The sequence below is a fragment of the Rattus norvegicus genome, chromosome 8, assembly GCF_036323735.1.
Source record: "Rattus norvegicus strain BN/NHsdMcwi chromosome 8, GRCr8, whole genome shotgun sequence".
Taxonomy (NCBI): domain Eukaryota; kingdom Metazoa; phylum Chordata; class Mammalia; order Rodentia; family Muridae; genus Rattus; species Rattus norvegicus.
The window spans coordinates 82,087,887-82,105,869 of NC_086026.1; the positions used below are offsets into that span (position 1 = coordinate 82,087,887).

General features: G+C 41.9%; 1 protein-coding gene and 1 long non-coding RNA gene across 12 annotated transcripts in view; one reads left to right on the forward strand and one right to left on the reverse strand.

Annotated features, from left to right (window-relative positions):
- Tex9 (testis expressed 9) overlaps window positions 1–6,727 on the reverse strand; it is a 45,420-nt gene extending 38,693 nt beyond the window's left edge. For 7 of the 10 annotated variants that reach the window (XR_005488302.2, XR_005488301.2, XR_005488300.2 and 4 more), the window contains exons 1-4: window positions 6,561–6,716; window positions 6,331–6,410; window positions 2,877–2,940; window positions 1,158–1,237 (exon numbers count right to left, since the gene is read on the reverse strand). Coding sequence is in view for 6 of the 10 variants with exons in the window: in XM_039082505.2 (XP_038938433.1) it covers window positions 1,158–1,237; window positions 2,877–2,940; window positions 6,331–6,410; window positions 6,561–6,716 (380 nt within the window). In the remaining 4 variants the exon portion in view is untranslated. Of the gene's footprint in view, window positions 1–1,157; window positions 1,238–2,876; window positions 2,941–6,330; window positions 6,411–6,560 lie in introns of those variants that run through there. The other 3 variants (NM_001399268.1, XM_006243344.5, XM_063265172.1) reach the window with 3 other exon arrangements.
- Window positions 1,653–17,983, forward strand: part of LOC103693140 (uncharacterized) — a 34,495-nt gene continuing 18,164 nt past the window's right edge. Inside the window, exons 1-2 of one of the 2 annotated variants that reach the window (XR_005488304.2) lie at window positions 1,653–6,620; window positions 9,194–9,331. This is a non-coding gene — a long non-coding RNA (uncharacterized LOC103693140). Of the gene's footprint in view, window positions 6,621–6,703; window positions 6,842–9,193; window positions 9,332–17,983 lie in introns of those variants that run through there. The other variant, XR_005488303.2, reaches the window with a different exon arrangement.

Here is a 17,983-nt window from a genome sequence, read left to right on the forward strand (position 1 = left end):
CTGGATGAGGAGTGAATCCCATCCTCAGGTGACTGCATGTGAACCTTCGCCCTATTTTAACTTGTAAAATAAAGGCTCAAGCCGGTGATCGGATAGTGGGAGAGAGGTGAAGCTAAAAAGTTTTGGGGAAAGAAGGAGAGAAAGAGGGGCAAGGAGAGAGAGAGGGTGTCGACAGAAGAGGAAGAGGTAGAAGGAAGATGGAGCTGAAGCACATGGCCTGGAGAAACTGCAAGTTTCAAAGGATCTCCTAGCTGGGGAATAGAGTAGTGTAGTGACAGATCTGCCCAATCTAGGTGTACAGATTGTATTCATGGTAATTAAGTTGTGCTTCCCTTGTATAGGCTTATTTGGGTTGGAGATTTACTGCAACATGGGTGGAAAAACACGAGGTTACGATGGCTTTAATTACAGGTCTCAAGAGCAAAGACAGGCCCATTTAGTCACCATTGTGACTGGGGTCCTCTATATACTGAAGAACAAGCTTCAGAAAAAACCGTAGACTCAGTTGTGAAATGTGGTGCTCCCTGGAACCAAGAAGAGAATCCCATTGAACAGAAACTGCAGGTGTAGCTAGAATTTCATTGTGTGATGCTGGGAATAGCTGTGAGTTATCAAGACAAAGTCACCACACGGGCTGTTTGGGCCATCACTGCCTCTGCTTCAGTAAGATTATATAATTGTACTCACATAGAAGTCACACTTCTGCTAAATGTACTACAAATATTTTATGGCTGCCTAATTTCGTGATGTGCTAAACATGCCTAGAAGTAAAAAAAAATATGGTATCTATGCTAATTTATCATTACCTAAACTCTACATAACTTTAAAAGGAAGGTGGTAGATCGAGAAAGGGCCTAGAAGTCACTTACATCGCTATGGTGTAAATCCCAGGAAAAGTAACGTTTGACCTTTGCACATCACTGACCTTCCCTAAGCTACAGTTTTTCAAATGAAGGCAGTAATATCTACTTTAAAACAATACCTAGAACTACATGAGATAAAACAGGTTAAGAGCCTGCCTTGTATCTGACTAGGAAGACCCAACTTACATATTATACTGTTCTTTCAATTATTAACATTTTCAAAAAGATTGTATACATTAAACATTTACAAGGGTCACTGAAAGAAAGCCGTAATTGAGAACTGAAGTCACATACCTCGGACCGTAACCGTCTTCCTCTTTGCATGACGTAGTCAGTGCTGAAAAAGGCCTAGCTCGCTCTTCCTGCTGCTCTCTCTAGGTAAACAAGGTAAGTCATGAATACTCAGAATGACACTGGCAGGACTGAGGCTACCTCCCCTGCACACTCACCATTGCAGAACTACCCAGGGCTCTACAGTATCAGGAATGCTGTGCTATGGCAAATGAACCCTGACTGCTTCCATTTCACTCCTTGTTTGTTCCAAAGACAATCTCTTCGAAGATAAAAGCGTAAGAGCAGTAAGGCCGTCATAGCCTTTAAACTCTATAAAGTCCATGTGAAGTTAGGGAGTGAAAGCTTTGGTGAGGAGACATTCAGTAACAAAGCAGAGTAAAAGCAAACTAAAGATGGCACACGCTACACTCAGTTAGCTTTTGGGAGTAGTAGGTAGCCTTCCCCTTCCAAAACTCCCTCAGTTTTTTAATACTGTTGTTTCTGGGGTAGAAATAAAGGTTCTCTGCAGGGACTCCTTAAGCATACAGAAAATGCACCTCTCATTCTACTGTGGCATGCTGCCCTTCTAGAAAAATGTTTTTCTTCTGTTCAGACACTGGCAAAACTGTAAATTAAAGTTAAAATACTTCCAGTAAAACATTTAATTACAAATGCAGCTAGCATATCTGTGATTATTATCTATTAAGTGAAATGTTATAGATGGTGCATTTCTTAATCCTCAACTAATAAATAATCATGGATTTATATGGAGCATCAAAATAAAATATTGGCAGTGGAAAAACGGCTCAGCAATTAACAGCAGCTACTACTCTTACAGAGAACCCATGTTTGGTTGCCAGCACATGGGCTCCTCACCCACATCAGGAAGCTCACCTATAAGTCCCATTCCAAAGGATCCAACATCTCTAGTGTCTGTGGCACTCATGTGTATATACTCACACACAGACACATGGTTAAAAAAGATAAATCTTAAAAAATGAAATGTTATTAGAATTTCTTCCCTGCCTCCATCAACTCCATTTGGGGGAGCAGTAGGATTAAAGAATCAGTAAAGTCAGGACAAGAACCTCAGTTATACACAACTACAAAAGGTCAGAAACTGCTCAGGATTGGAATCTCAGTGTCTGCTCTCACTACTCAGCTTTCACCTTGAGCCCTGTTACTTTGAACTCTACTGAATTTTTTAGTGTTAATTTAATGATTGCTACCTGTCTAGCCATAGACAAACCCATCGGTGTGGGAGTGGGATCTGGCAATTTCTCCCTTTTTTTTTTTTTGTTCTTTTTTTTTTTTTTTCGGAGCTGGGGACCGAACCCAGGGCCTTGCGCTTCCTAGGCAAGCGCTCTACCACTGAGCTAAATCCCCAACAATTTCTCCCTTTATTAAGTGAAGGGTGAGTCTGGGTCAGTATTCCTCACATTGGAGAAGTTAGGGCCCAAGAACACATTAGAACACATATGACACTTACATTTTGGTACTGGAAAAGGTTACTGGCATTAATGTTCTTACTGGTTATGTGACTGGAGCATCTGAATAGAAGCTCCTTTTACCACATGCATTGAAACTACACCTGTATACACACATTCTTGTTTAGCTTGTCACTGAGCTGATCATCGATGCTTTGAGTATTTGTAATATGCATGCTACGCATTAAATTTAAAGCTAAAAATTTAAAGCTAAAAATTAGCACTTACAGGGGGAAACTGTGCATCTACTTACTATTACTTCCTCAGCTTGTCGAACCAGATTAGCAGTTTTTGCCTCCAATTCTGCATTTAAACGCCTTAAAGCAGAAAATAATGTGATAGTTGGGTTATACTCAAATTATAACAAAAACAAACATAATTACATTTGGATAATTACATTATAATCAATTCATGCCAAAGCACACACAACATTTTTAGTCTGAAATGAACCCAGCTACTAGAATGCCCCACCACCTCCTACCTCTGATAGGACCACAAGCACTGCCTGCCTGCCCATGGCCCTTTAGGATCTTCCATGAAGTAAAGCACTGCCTGCCTGCCCATGGCCCTTTAGGATCTTCCATGAAGTAAAGCACTGCCTGCCTGCCCATGGCCCTTTAGGATCTTCCATGAAGTAAGTCGTCAGACACCAGGCAGACTGAGTGAGTTCAACTAAGCTCCAGGACCAACCATTAGAGAACACAAGTTCCAACCATGTGTCTTTACAGACAGGTGGGTCCTGCTCTCCTGATGACTAGAGTGGCCGGAGTCAGGGCAGCCTGCATGGGCTGGGGTGCTGATATCTTTGGGGAGCCAGCTCGCAACTCATCTCCACACTTCAATACCATCATCAGAAATTGGGGACTAATTTGGCCTCCATTTGCAATCTAGCAAAAATCACAACAACTACTTGATCCAATTAAACCTGAAAGAATGATTATAGGGAAATGTTTTAATGGGGAAAAGTTAACTATTATCATTTAACCTTTTTATTTTCAATCTTCCCTCCTATAGCACACACACAAGTCTGTATTCACCCAAAGACAGGGAAGAAATATATTTATCTCCACATGGTCAGTCAACATCTTAACTGGCTTCACAACAGTCTGGGGAGCACATTTAGCCTGGTGCACTAAATTCTATCCCTGTCTATTTCCCTTTTAAAGATTCACACTATGATATATATCTTTTTCTCCTATTGAAGGGTCCCATTTCCAACTATGGCCGAAGTTCTATCAAGGAGTTCTGGAGAAGACTCACTGGAGCATGATTCTAAAGTAACAAAATGATCTAATTCCTAACCTAAGGAGGAGGGGTGGGGGAGGGGAAGGACAGGCAGCACCATAGCCTTCCTTAAAACAGTCGTACCTTTAAGAAATACATTCATGTTTTAGGATTACTTGGCTAAAAGAGAAGAATCTAAGAAATAGACTTATATTTAAAAATGACTTTTAACTTTTTCTTAGAATAATCAGGACTTAAATTGAAACTTAAGAGTCAATGCAGGTCAACCAAGAGGATTAAGAGTATTTTTCTACTCTAAATTCATTAAAATGAGAGATAAAATGTAAAGATAGAAATAACAGCTAAGCTTGGGCTAAGGGGAAATGGCCTCACACTAAGAATGACTCCAAATTCTAAGTGAGAGCCACACAGAGGAATAGAAGAACTGGGTGTGCTCATGAGTCCTGAGCTTCAAAACACAGGCCACAAAGACCCCTCCCACAACCTCAGGTGAGGCTAGTGATGAGGTGGAAGGACCACCCTGTAATTCACACATGGAGTAAGAGAGGTCCAGATTCACTTTGTCTAGATGATTCGCAGACATGAGGCCAAGCTTCACACAACTTTAGTGTAGAAGAAGGTTAAGTTAGTACAGAGAAGCTCAAAGCCAAGCCACAAGGACATTTTCTCGTCTAGAATATAAGGGCTCTGAAAACTAACTCTGCTGAAGATGACTTTAAAAAAATAACAAGTCACCAAGGGAGAATAGTCCAGCACAAGAAGGGAGAAGGGGGTTTACACTATAAAAACCAGAGCGAAACGTAATGAAACATTTTGTTCAGAATTCTAATTTGAAAAAGGGGGAAAGAGCAAGAACAGAGACTGTGAGGGTGTGAGAGTTAACTTCCCCACGAGTGGTTCCCAGCTAGCGGTGCAGTGCTGTTTGGGGAGGCTAGGATACCAGGGGAGGTGTTTTAGACTTTCAGTCCAGCCTCACTTCCTGCCTGAGCTCTGTATTTCTTGATCTACTGAGGTGCCCTGCCTGCCAGAAACTCCTCTGCCATACACATTATAACCTGAATTAAATTGTGGAGAAAAGTTCTGATATATGATTTTTAAAAATTACATTTAGTTAAATTAGGGATCAAGGCAAACAATGTTTTAGAGCCTGTTTTAAAAGGGGTCTACCCAGTCCCTGGAGCAAACCTCAAATAAAATGACGAATTACCAAAAGTGAGCTCCTCAAAATGACAGCTGCTTGTGGTTACTGTTTGTATTTCACTTTGCGTTGTCATAAACAGGGAAAGGGGATGCGCAGAGAACAAAAATGGGGGGAAAAAAAACTATCACACTTAGCAGATGGCTGTCTGTCTCCACCAGAATGCACAGGCCTCTACAGCATGAATCACAGTGGAGCAGCGCTGAAGGGCTTCCCACTACTTAAAATCTTCTTGTTGTTGTACTTGAAACATCTTAGTTTAAATGCTTTAAGTTTAAAAAAATTAAAATACACTTTAAAAAAAATAAGGGTACAATCAAACGGCAAATATAATGGCAGACATAATCTCTGCCCTGGTGGAGTTCAGAGTCCAGTGGAGGAGGCAGAATATAGGAAAGTAAACTATGGCTGGGCATGATGGTGCAAGCCTTTAATCCCAACACTCTAGAGGCAGATGGTTCTCTGTGAGTTCAGTGCCTAAGTCTACATAGTGAGGTCCAGGACAGCCAGGGCTGGATAGAGCGTCCCTGTCTTTGGGGGGAAGGGGGGAGCCATCAGTGAGATTATTTTAAGAAAATATGTTAATTGCAAAAACTTATTAAACAAATGGGGCCCTGATCAGCATGAGTAAAGGACCCTCTGAGTTTTACAGTCCAAAGGCAAGTGCGATTTCTCTCAAGAAGAGAGAAGGGAGAAAAGAAGGGCCCATGTCCCTTGTGACTGGAGAGTTCCACACTCTATGTGTAAGAAAGGAAGAGCAGAAAGTTAAATGAAAAAGCCGGAGTTGCCAAAACTTTGCAAGTGCAATAACGACAACTACACGCAGTTCTAAGCAGTGCAATGGCGAGATGAAATGAAAATGAGAAGGTTGCTCTGGCCTCTGCAGGAAACTCAGGAAGGGTGCTAGACAATGTGAAGCCTGTGTTTCCAAGAGCTTTGTAATTGCCAGAGGACAAGACAAGGAAAGGATATCATCCTTCTTCCCTCCCTCTGTAGACAGGCCTTTTCATTTGGAAAACAAGCCTCCAAGAAATTTGCGCAAAGTAAACTCTAGAACTTTGAGAATCCTCAAAATCTACTCTGGGGCTTTCTCTCTCCCCAACACGGTTTTGAACTACATTTTGCCACCAAAAATATTTTCTCAGAGTACTCCGGTGAAAGAACCGAGGCTAAAGAAAAATGGGGAGAGAGGAGGTCCCTATAAGCAGCCACCCTGCAGGAAAGGCACCTCAGTAACCTCCCTGGAAATATGAGGGATGCTCACTTGTATTCTTGCTCCCGAGCGAGAAGGTCCCGTCCAGCTGCAAGCTGTCCGCGCGACTGAGGACCTGCAGCACCACGTCTCTGCAGACAGAGTTGCAGAGCTCAAGTTCAAGAGAGTCAGGTGGCCGTCCCTTCCGCCCTTCCGCCCTTCCGCCCTTCCGCCCTTCCGCCCTTCCGCCCGTCCGCCAGCCCGCAGCCCAACCACCGGTCAGGAGTCTGGGTCGAACTCACCGGCACTCCAACACTTCGACCGGCCATCTTTACCTGCCCTGGAGCGATGCGGTTGCCATGGTAACAACACATCTTCCCGCGAGAGTTCTCAGGTCTCGGGCAGCCTCGAGCCAGAGGACAGACTTTTCTGTCTCCACCTAGACCTGCTTTTTGCATAGGCTTTGACCAGCAGTTCCTGGGTTCCCTTAACCTACCGAGAGTAGCGCTTTAACCCATAAACCTACGAGTCCTCTGCCTGGAGATGGAAGGGTTTCTGACTCCACCACGCACACAACAAGCAGGTATAAGCCTCTATCTGAAAGTGTTTCTCCAGCCCAGTAGGCCACCCCGACTCGCAGAACTCTTTGCTAAAATGGATTGTTCGGTGCAAATTCTATATTTTCTGATTGCAAATATTTATTCACGCCACGGTTGAGAACTCAGGCAGTCAATTTTGGCTCAAGTTTGAGTCCAGACATAGCAATCACAAACCTAAACCACTTCCTCTGCAAGATAGGACTAAGAATAGTGTCAACAGCCCCTAGTAACTGAGAAGTAAATGAGCTCATACTCCAGATCCTGCCTGCAACACGGGTCAGAATCCAATTGTTGGGGGATAAAACTGAAAGTCTAGAAATAAGCCTTCCCGTTTACTTGGTCCAAGGACGCCAAGGTCATTTAGAGGAGGAGAATGTTCTGCAACAATGGAAGGCAATTGCATGTCCACACAGTAAAGAATAAACTCCAGTTGATATTTCACACCAGATACAAAAAGGAATTCAAATCATAGCTAAAGGAAAAACTATCCATTAGCACCATGTGTGTGAATTGTCGAGCCTCTGAATTAAGAGAATTTTTTTTGCTATGCCCCCAGAAGAACAAGCAACTGTTGTCTACAACATATAAAGAACGACTAGAATACAAAAAGAAAAACAAAGCAAACAAACAAAAAGTCAAAAACAAAAATAAACAAGGGGCCTTTTATAGGCATTTATCCAAAGGTAATGCACAAATAGCTAATATATATATTCATATATATTCGTATATATTCATATATATATTCATATATATATTCAGTAGTGTGGGTCTTCAGGTAGATGGAAACCAAAACCAGTGTAAGATACCCTCTCATATCCACAAAGGTCACCGTAAGAAAAAGGAGAATGAGCAAGTAAGAGAGTATATGGAGGTTTGGAGCCTTATGCTGTCGGTGATCATGCAGTAGCTGGGTAAACCATCTGGCAATTCCTTTCGAGTTTATACAGTTACCCCATAATCCAACAGTGCACACGTAGATGTGGCGGTTTGAATGAGAAATGCTCCCAGGTCCCCTAGGGGCTCACTATTTGAATACCTGGTCCCTCGTTGGAGGTGTTTAGAGTATATTTTGGAACCTTCAGAGGTGTGTAGCCTTGCTGAAGGAAATGTGTCACTATGGGTAGGCTTTGAGAGCTCCTAGCCTCACCACACTTCCAGCCCTTTTCTGGGCTTCATATTTGCAGTTCAAGATGCGACCTCTCAGCTTCCTGCTCTAGCTGCCTGCTGCCATCCCCCTTGGACCCATCTTTCTGGTCCCATCAGTCAAAATACACTCTCTTCTCTTTAAGTTCTTTTTGGCTATGGTGCTTTCTCACAGCAACTGAAAAGCAACTAGTGAACTAGATATATGCCAAATAATAATAACAACTACCTGAAAGTTATATATAAAAGTGTATAGAAACATCATGGTAACTGAAAAGAGAAAAATACCAAAATTATCATAAAGCGATGAGCAGATAAATTAAAACCATTATTTTTACAATAGAATATACTTAACAAAAATGAACAAAATGTCTGATATTTGCTACAATATAAAGGAGCCTTGACAACATTAAGCTACTCAAAAGAAACTATTAAAAATTACCACATTATGTAATTCAATTTATAAAAGACCACAAGTATGTGATTTCATTCCAATGTGATGATACACATGTGTGACTACAAAGTGGCCAGAACAGCCAAATCCACAGAGAAAGTAGATTAATGTTTGCCTACATCTAGCAGATGGCAAATAGTTTGAAGGGTTTTGTAGGGTACAAAAATACAAAAAATATAGTGACAACATACAATGGTGCACACCTTTAATCCCAACACTCAGGAGACAGAAGCAAGTAGATCTCTGTAATTTTAAGGGTAGCCTGATCTACATAGTGAGACATTGTCTCAAAAAACTAAAATAAAATAAAATAGAATATTGGTGGCACAACCTCTAAATATATTAAAAATCAGCAAAAAAATCAGCAACTAGTACACTTTATGTAGAGCGAATGGTAAATATATGAATAAATCAAAATGTCAAAACAGTTTTAAAATGAGTTATTTTAAAAGTTAGAGGCTAGAGAAAGACAAGCTGTTCTTAACATTAACCAAAACTAACCTGTAGTGTCCAATTCACGTTAAACAAAGATAACTTCAGAATAATTATTAAGAACAAAGCAGAATGTTATATGGGGAGGGAAACCTCAATTCTTCAAGGAGATATACTGATCTTAGCATTCGTTTGCCTAATGCAGACTTGTCAAGCTGCAGTCAGAAAGACTACAAACCGATAGGAGAAACAGTCATACCAGTACTGCAGGTGACAACTCCAATACGCCTCTTACATTAACTGACAGGTCCCATGACAGAACACCCGTAAGGACACAGAGACCCTAAACAGCGGGAGCAACCGGCTCTTAAGTCTATCAACATTTATAGAAAACGCATCTGAAAATCACCAGACCATTCCTTCGTCACAAAGCCACTGGGATGAGGTAGGTACACTCTTTAAAAGAATAGAAATTCTGAGCTGCTTGAACAGCGGCTGGATACAACACAAATGTCTCATAGTCCTAGGGGTGAGGTGCTAATGAAATCCTGGTGTTGGCAGGGACATGTCCTTTCAAGGCCTGCAAACGGGGAGGGACTTTATTTGCCTCCCTCTGGTTTCTACCTGTGACTCACTGATTTGATTTCCTTGGCTCCATCTCTCCACACACTCTCTCTTCTGCCAGAGATGCCTTACTCCATGCCCCAAATCCCCATAGAGTCTTTTGAGTGGAGTCTGTTTTTAGGAAACTAGGGCAGGTGTCCTGCTGCCTGCATTCATGGCCTTCTAACCATTTTCATGCCTGGCACATTAATCGGTTCTCTCTCTTTCTCCCATTTCCCTCCATTTTTGCATGTTTTTACATGTTTGCATGTGTGTGTGCATGCACATGTGAGTGTCTGTGCACATGGGTGCACGTGTATATAGAGGCCCAAGGCTGTCAGGAATCATATTCATTCACCTTATTCATGGAGGCAAGGATTCTCAATCAAATCCAGAGCTTGCTGATAGAGCTAGTCCTGCTGGTCGCTTGCTCTGGGGGACACTTGTCTCTGTGACACTGGGATTACATGTAGGCTGCCACATCCACCCAGCATTCACATGGGTTCTAGAGGATCCCCGAGCTCTGCCTAATGTGTGTCTGTGGGTCTCTGCATTTGTTTCCATGAGTTGCTGGGTGAAGCCTCTCCAATGACACTTATGCTAGGCCCCTGTCACATATGTTTGTTTTAATGTACTTATTCATTTAAAAGATGGATCTAAATGAGCCAAATGATTTTTCTAAATATGAAGTTCTATGGCACAGTAACTGGTCTCGAGCATGTATGTCCTAGTTAGGAGGAGTAAACAAAGCATTAATGAATACTTCCTTTCATTTTCAAATTCTGTAGAAAACTAAATTAGACGGGTAGAATGTTAGGTACTTACAATTAGAATAGTCATTTACTGCAGTTGTCACTATATAGGTGCTAGAAATCAAACCCAGGACCTCTGGAAAAGCAGTCAGTTCTCTTAACTGCTGGACCATCTCTCCAGCCCCAGAACATGATATATATTTTATTATTACATCAACAGATGCCCTTCCACAATATATGACCTAACTGTCAAAGCACCGGTTTTATTTCCATCACCTATGACTGACCCTTCATCTCCATGGTCATCTTCTCTATATATAGAACACGGTATACAGAACTGGGTGGATCTATTCCACTCTAGCCCAATGCTTGGGCCGTTGTTCTACCTCCCTGTTCTTATTACAGAATACTGCAATGATTTTTCTAAACCATTTTTCTTTTCTACATTTCATTTTTTTTAATTCTCCTTCTTTTGCCTTTACCAGATAATCCAAAAGAAATCTAAAAATTCCTATTTTAACATATTTTTACTCTGCATGTTGAATTCCTCTCAGACCAATGACTTAACTTCTCCACATCTGTGTTCAACATACAAATTTACTGAAGATGAATGGGGTTCAATTTAGCTTCCATTCTCAACCCGGGAAACCAACAAAAGAGAGTCAATCTCCTGACTTGAGTTTTTTTTAACACAGCTTCATTATTTTGATATGAATTCCCTAGACATTAGACTCAGACATATTCAAATCTAAGGGCAAATGCACTCCAAAGATAAATATAAATTACTTTGCAATTACTCAACTTCTTCCTCTTTTAATACAGACAATTGCATTGACATATTTTACACAGTGAAAAGGGATACAAATTTTGGCTAGCAATTAACTTTTTTATATAACTATGAGATATTGTAGCCCAAAGAGATAGGATATAGACTTATTAATAATTCTTTTTAAATGTTACATTTAAAATTGGGTCATAATTAGTGATTCCTGAAAAAAAATCCCCGGCTAATTTTAATGCCCTAGCTTAAATAATGCTTGAACACAATGGCTTCATCTTGAAAATCTGACAACCAAATTGATACTAATTAAAGCAACTTGAGCAATTTTCCTAGGGCGCTAAAACAAAAATGGAATCTGAAGCTCAGAAACAAATTAGTGTCTGTCATAAAATCAGGTGATTAGGAGACTTTGAAAGCACACGTGTGATGTAGCACAGAGCCCGAGTTCTTCGGGCACCAAATGGGAGGCTGTTTGTTGAGCTGGAGCTGGTAGGAGCTTTGTTCTAAGCTTTACTGGAAGCCGAGTCCCGGGTGGGTCAGGAGGAGAAACTGACCTAGTTTCAAGGATTATGTCACAGGGTAGCAAGCCACATATGGCGAATTCGCCAATTCAGATTGACACTGAATCTGTTCCAGCGGGCCTGGGTAGCAAAACTTGGAGATCGAGAAAGGCCAGAAATTTGGGGTTTCAGAAGCAGAAGCCTAACAAAAGCGTGTGTTTGTGGAGCACTGGATTAGCGTCCCCCTTCCACATGCCTCCGTTTACTGTTCCTATCCCCATAGGGAGCTTGAATTCCGAGTAATGAACTGAGGCAGAAATCCTATAAACATGGCCTGGGATGGTATGGAGGGATAAGAAGGCATGCGAAAGGCCAGGAGTCATAGCTCCTCTCCCCTGTAAAAAGCAACTCAAGGGAAGGGGTTTCTTTTGTCAGATGCTATGCTTGTCAAAGGATAGCCAATCACAGTGGAGAGTCGGGCCAGCAGAACTTGAGGCAGCTGGTCATATTGCTTGACTGTCAAGACGCAGAGAGTGATGAACGCCTCAGTTTCCATTTCTCCTTCTTACACAGCTCAGGAGCCTCTGCCAGGGGGGCAGTACTGCCAACAACCATGATGGATCTTGGAGCATCAATTAATGTAATTAAGATAATCCTACACTGTCATGCCCAGAGGGCCGTCTCCCTGGTGATTCTAGATTCTGTTAGGTTCACAATTAACCTAACCATCTCCCCAGGCATACAAAACTTAGCCTTGGAGCAGAAAAAAATTAATCTCATGTTCAAAAAGCTCTGCCTTCAATTGGTCAAACACTTCCAGCTTTAGGAGAAAGTCAAAAACAGTGTTGGCAAGATGATCAGAAAGAAGAAAGCTGAATGTTTCTCACATGAGAGTGACTTAAATGAACAGGACCAAGCAGCTGGGTCTTCAAGAAGTTATCCGTGACATAGGGAGAATGGAGAATCCCAAAGGCAGTGTTTGCTGCACCTTAATTACCAGATCCAGATAGAATGCCAAGAGGTGCCCCTTTACGACACTTAGTGGGTTAAATTTTAAAATCCAATTAGGAACGTTATTAGTAATAGCTACATTTACTAAGCACTTAGTTTGGGTCAGACATTTTCCCATAGATTATAATATTCTCCCAGCTCTAGAAGGTAGTGATACACAAGTAAAATCATATTTGCATCTGACAACAAGGGAACCAGCGCTTAGGAGCAGTAACATGCTCAAACTCATTGCTGCCGACTCTACTTGGTGTGGAGAATAGCTGCTCTTAGTTGTCCACATCTGGAAGTAACTAAAACCTGAGCAGCTGGGCACACCTGGGAGGGATTGTCCTTTGGCTGGATTATTTGAGATTGGAGACCCACCCTCAATCTGGATCATTTGAGGTCAAAAGAAACATACTAAGTCTGGTTCACAGCTTCTGGTGAAAGGTAAAAGGGCATGGAAGGAGGCAGCCTGTGCTTTCTGTCTTCCTTGACTCTCACTGGCAACTTCGTCTGTTCCCCAGACATTCCTTCACTGGTGTTAGACCTCTTCAGGATTCCAAAGCAGATTGAAAAACTGCCGTCTCTCTAGGATAGTGGATTTCAACCTGAGGGTTGAGTCCCCTTTGGGGGTGTCAAATGACCCTTCAACTAGGGTCACATATCTATCAGATATTTACATTACAATTCATAACAGTAGCAAAATTCCAGTTACAAAGTATCAATGAAAATAACTTTATGGTTGGGGAGGGCGTCACATCATGACCCTGTATTAAAGGGTCACAGCATTAGAAAGGTTGAGAACCACTGCTCTAGTGACCTCCCTGGACTCCAACACCAGAGTGGCACTGCTGGGAAATTCAGACTCCTGGACTAAATAGTCACTGAATCCTTGGCCTTTCCATTAGGAGACAGTCATGTTGGGACTACCTGAACCGCAGCCTGTAAGCCACTCTGATAAATCCCTTTTAATATATACTTATATGTTCATCCTATCAATTCTGTTCCTTAGAGAGCTCTGATTAATACACATGAGTTCTAGGGGTTTGAACTTAGGTCCTTGCACTTGCAAGGCAAGCACTTTATCCCCTGAGCTACCTCCCCAGCCCATCTTGGTCTCTCCATGTCTATATGTCTTTTGACATATATATTTCCCTAAAGTGTGTGTGTGTGTGTGTGTGTGTGTGTGTATACTATATTACATACTATGTGTTTGTATGCATGTTCACGTGCATATTTGTATGATGCCTAAGACATCAGAGGACATCTCAGGAGCCATCCTCAGGAATAAAACCCACTTTCTTTGAGACAGGGTCTATTTTAGCCTGGAGTTTATCAATTAAGGCAGATTAGCTGATTAAGGCCCCAAAGGCCCTTCTGTCTCTGCCTCCTTAGTATTGGGACTACAATCAAATGCCTTTAAACAAAACAAAACTTGGATTCTGGGAATCAAACTCTTGGTCTCTTGCTTGGAAGGCAAGCACTTTGCCAACGGAGCCATCAGCTCAGTCCCAGTTCTCCTGGTTCTTAAGCTCTACTTTCCTGGAATAGAATGTGTGGTTTGGATCTTCTGCTATTCAGATTCCAATTTATCTTTCCTCTCAGCATGTGGGTTATAACCAAAGGTTATCATGGTGTTCCCTCCAAGTCACTCTCAAGCACTTGGCCCTGACACCTTGGCAGGATAAGCTAACAAGTCAGGCAATAGGGTTAACTTGGTTGATGTAAACCTGTATGAAACGTACCAAAGACCTCATAAGGCAGTGGTGAGCACAACAGCCCAATGTAATTCTCATGAGTTGAATGCAGCTGCGAGACAACATAGGCCACTCCATGGCAGTTTGGGATTAAATGCATTTCTTCTACCACTCATTCTGCAATTATCTTTCTCCTGACAAGCATTCTCTATGGTCTGGGTTTATCTGATAGAATATCTCAGGTCTCCAATACTAAGAAAGCTTAGGCCCTCCAAGGTTGTGATTGCCATACTGTTAAAACGGCATAGGAACTATACCAGTAGGTGACCTGAACACATGGCCATTTCTTCATGCCCTGTGTGTATCAGCATTGCTTCTTCATGATGACCAAGGTCAACGATCCCTACCAGTGTGCTCATTAGTCCACAGCTCTTTCTATCTGTCAGCTGCTGTAAAGGGAGGGATGTCCAAGCAGCCGTGGCCTTACGTTTAGGAAACATCTACTTTCCTTTGTAAAACGAACCCCTCCCCCAGAAGTCCAGGCCTTTCAACCCATAAACTCTAAAAACTACAAAACTGGAATGCTTTCTCCAAGTGATTCATCGGGGAGTGATGGTTAATAGTGTCAAGTTGACAGGATCCAGACCAGACTCTTGGAACATCTGTGCGGGGTTATCTAGATTAGGTTAATTGAGGTGAGAAGCCCACCATCTTAACTATGCTATGGGCAACACCCTCCCCTCCCCCCACAAGCTGGGGCCTGGACTGAATGAGGAGGAGGTGGCTGAGCACCAGCTTCATTGCTCAGCGCTTCCTGGCTGTGTACATGATGCAACCAGCTGCTTCCAGTTTTTGCCACTTTGCCTTCTTCCCATGATGGATGGTACCCTCAAACTGCGAGCCAAAATTAACCCTTCCTTCCCTAAGTTTCCTTTGTCAGGTATTTTGACACCACAACAAGACAACAAACAAACAAGGTTATGCTGAGTAGGCACAGGGCTATGTCCATCTCTTGTCACCAAACTGAGTATTCTAGTCAGGGGACAAACACCGTTCACTCATCACAACCTGAAGATGTGTACAACATGCTAAGGAATAGCTCTGTCTTCTCTCCTGGAAGTCATCTAGAAGCCCCAGGGTAAGGCTTCCAGTCATTGTGCCACTTCCTGCTTAGGTTGACATCCTCTTGAGTCTCCTGTTGGTAGATTGTGTAACAGGACCATTGGTTTGCATAGTCCTAAGAAAATTGCCTCATCTCCTCTGAAGTGAGTCCTTTGTTCTAAGGAAATGAGATATGAGAGCTCATGTCAATAAATCATACATTCTGTGCACCCACAGAGAGTATAGCTGCCCAAGGCACTGTGAGTAATAAAGACTCACCCATACCCACAGTGGCCACATTGAGAGAGGATCTATGCTCCAAGGTAAAAGATTTGGGGGATTGGGAAGATGTTGTCAAAGGATATAAAAAATTCAGTTATACAGGAGGAAAATTCTAGAAATCTGTAGGTCATGTTGACTATAGTTAATAGTATACTACCTTCCTTTAAATTGCTGCAAGAATAGACTGTATGTTTTGTCTACAAATAAATAAGTGTATAGGCAATGCATTATAAATCAGCTTGATTAAGATATTCATCCATGTCTGTCAAAACATAAATCCACAAAAATTTTACTTGTCTAAGGGTGTAGTGATGCATGACTTTCATCCTGACATCAGTCTCCTAATTCCAGGCCAATCTAGTCAGCATAGTGAGTTCCAGGCCAGCCAGGACTACATTGTTTCTGTCTCAAAAACATTTTTTGATGTCAATTAATAGTTCAAATAGAGAAAACATGCAAGTTAATTCAGGTAGCCAACTTGCCACAAAGTACTGTGTGGGCCTATTCAGGGCATAAAGACCCTCTCAGCCATGTAAGGGTGGTCTCAGTGTGGTGGTGCATGCTTGTAATTCCAGCGCTTTGGAAATGAGGCAGAGAATGAGTTCCAGGATAAGGAAGGCTACGGAACAAGGCCCCCTCTGAAGGGGAAAATCACTCACACATTGTTGAGCTTTCAAATCCTTCCCACTCTGTACAGTCACAACAGGACCATCTATACCGATTGACCTTGCTCAGATCAGCAACACCTCTGACCTAGAAGTGTCTTAATAGGCTTCACAATTGCTGTAGATGGAGAATTTAAATTTATCTGGATTATCAAGGTCAGTTAAAACACTATCCGCAACTTTATTTCTCTTTCTACTTCAGTTAGATTCCTCTTTGAATGCTGTTTGCTAGGGGAACAAGAGCTAGATAATCTTATCTTCTTTGAGCATTCCCTGGCCATTCTAAGATGGAGAAAGTGAAATTTCAGTTCTCTTGACTCAATCAACTATAGCTTTAAAAAAAATAGTGGGAGAAGGGACACTTGTGATCCAGTCTTCCCCACACTCCTAAAGATTCCTTTTAGACTTTGTGGCTTGCCTCTTATTTACATGCTCCTCCCTCTGCAGAGGCCCTGGCACATGTAGCTAACAGAGGCCCTGACACATGTAGCTAACAGAGGCCCTGACACATGTAGCTAACAGAGGCCCTGACACATGTAGCTAACAGAGGCCCTGACACATGTAGCTAACAGAGGCCCTAGCCCATGTAGCTAACTTTGTTTCTCTGTACTCTAGGCATCTCACTTCTCTTAGTAAAATAGTCAGTCCATGGTTTTAATCAATCGCACATTTCTAAGAATCACTTATATGTGATGAACTCCATCTCCTTAGGGATAATCTCTTTACCATAGCTCGTTTTGATATTTTTAAAGTAAATGACTGACTGACATCACCGTTGAAGTCTAAATTTAGAAAACAAGGAAACGTATGGTCTCTTTGGGGGTTTCAGACTTACACAATATTGTTGCTCTTTAGAAACAAAAAATTTCTCGGGGTAACTTGTATTTTTAGAAGTCACTTTCTTTTCATGGGATCACACACAAAAGGTGACAGACAAGTCAAGCTATTTTAACCACTCCTATTAATTTGACAGAGTTATCTCCTTTACACTCTCACATAAACTTACTTTCATTCCCCCTTTAAAAGAAAACATCATCGTTCTCCTTAAAAATGTACAATTTGGGGGTTGGGGATTTAGCTCAGCGGTAGAGCGCTTGCCTAGCAGGAGCAAGGCCCTAGCAAGGCCCTGGGTTCGGTCCCCAGCTCCGGAAAAAAAAGAAAAAAAAAATGTACAATTTGGGGCTAACGAGATGGCTCTGGTGAAGAAAACTGGCTGCTCTTCCAGAGGACCCAGGTTCAATCACCAGCACCAGCATGGAGGCTCACAACTGCTAAGTCCAGCACCAGAGGATCTGATGGCCTCTGATGATCCCTTTAGGTACTGCATACATTGGTGCATCCTGCAGGTAAAGTACCAGTACATATACAAATACTTTAAATTAATTTTAAAATGTATAATCTGTTCTGAAAATGTTTTATTTGCTAGTCATTTTATAGCATTATAATTGAACACTATAAAACTCTAACCAGATCAAAATACTGTGGCATTCAGAAGAGGTCTAACCTGAGAGAAAGATGACTTTGTGTTAAGCAATTAAGTCGTGGACTTTATAACCTACCCATGGTTAAAATGAGGAAACAGCTCAGGAAAACCAGAAGAACTGGAAAAACAATATTTTCAGGTAATTATGAGTGAGCTAGTTTATCTGGAGGGCTTGGAAAAAGGCACGTAGGAGTGAAATCTGGAATGGAAACACGGAAGATTACAACCAAGCTGAGAGCT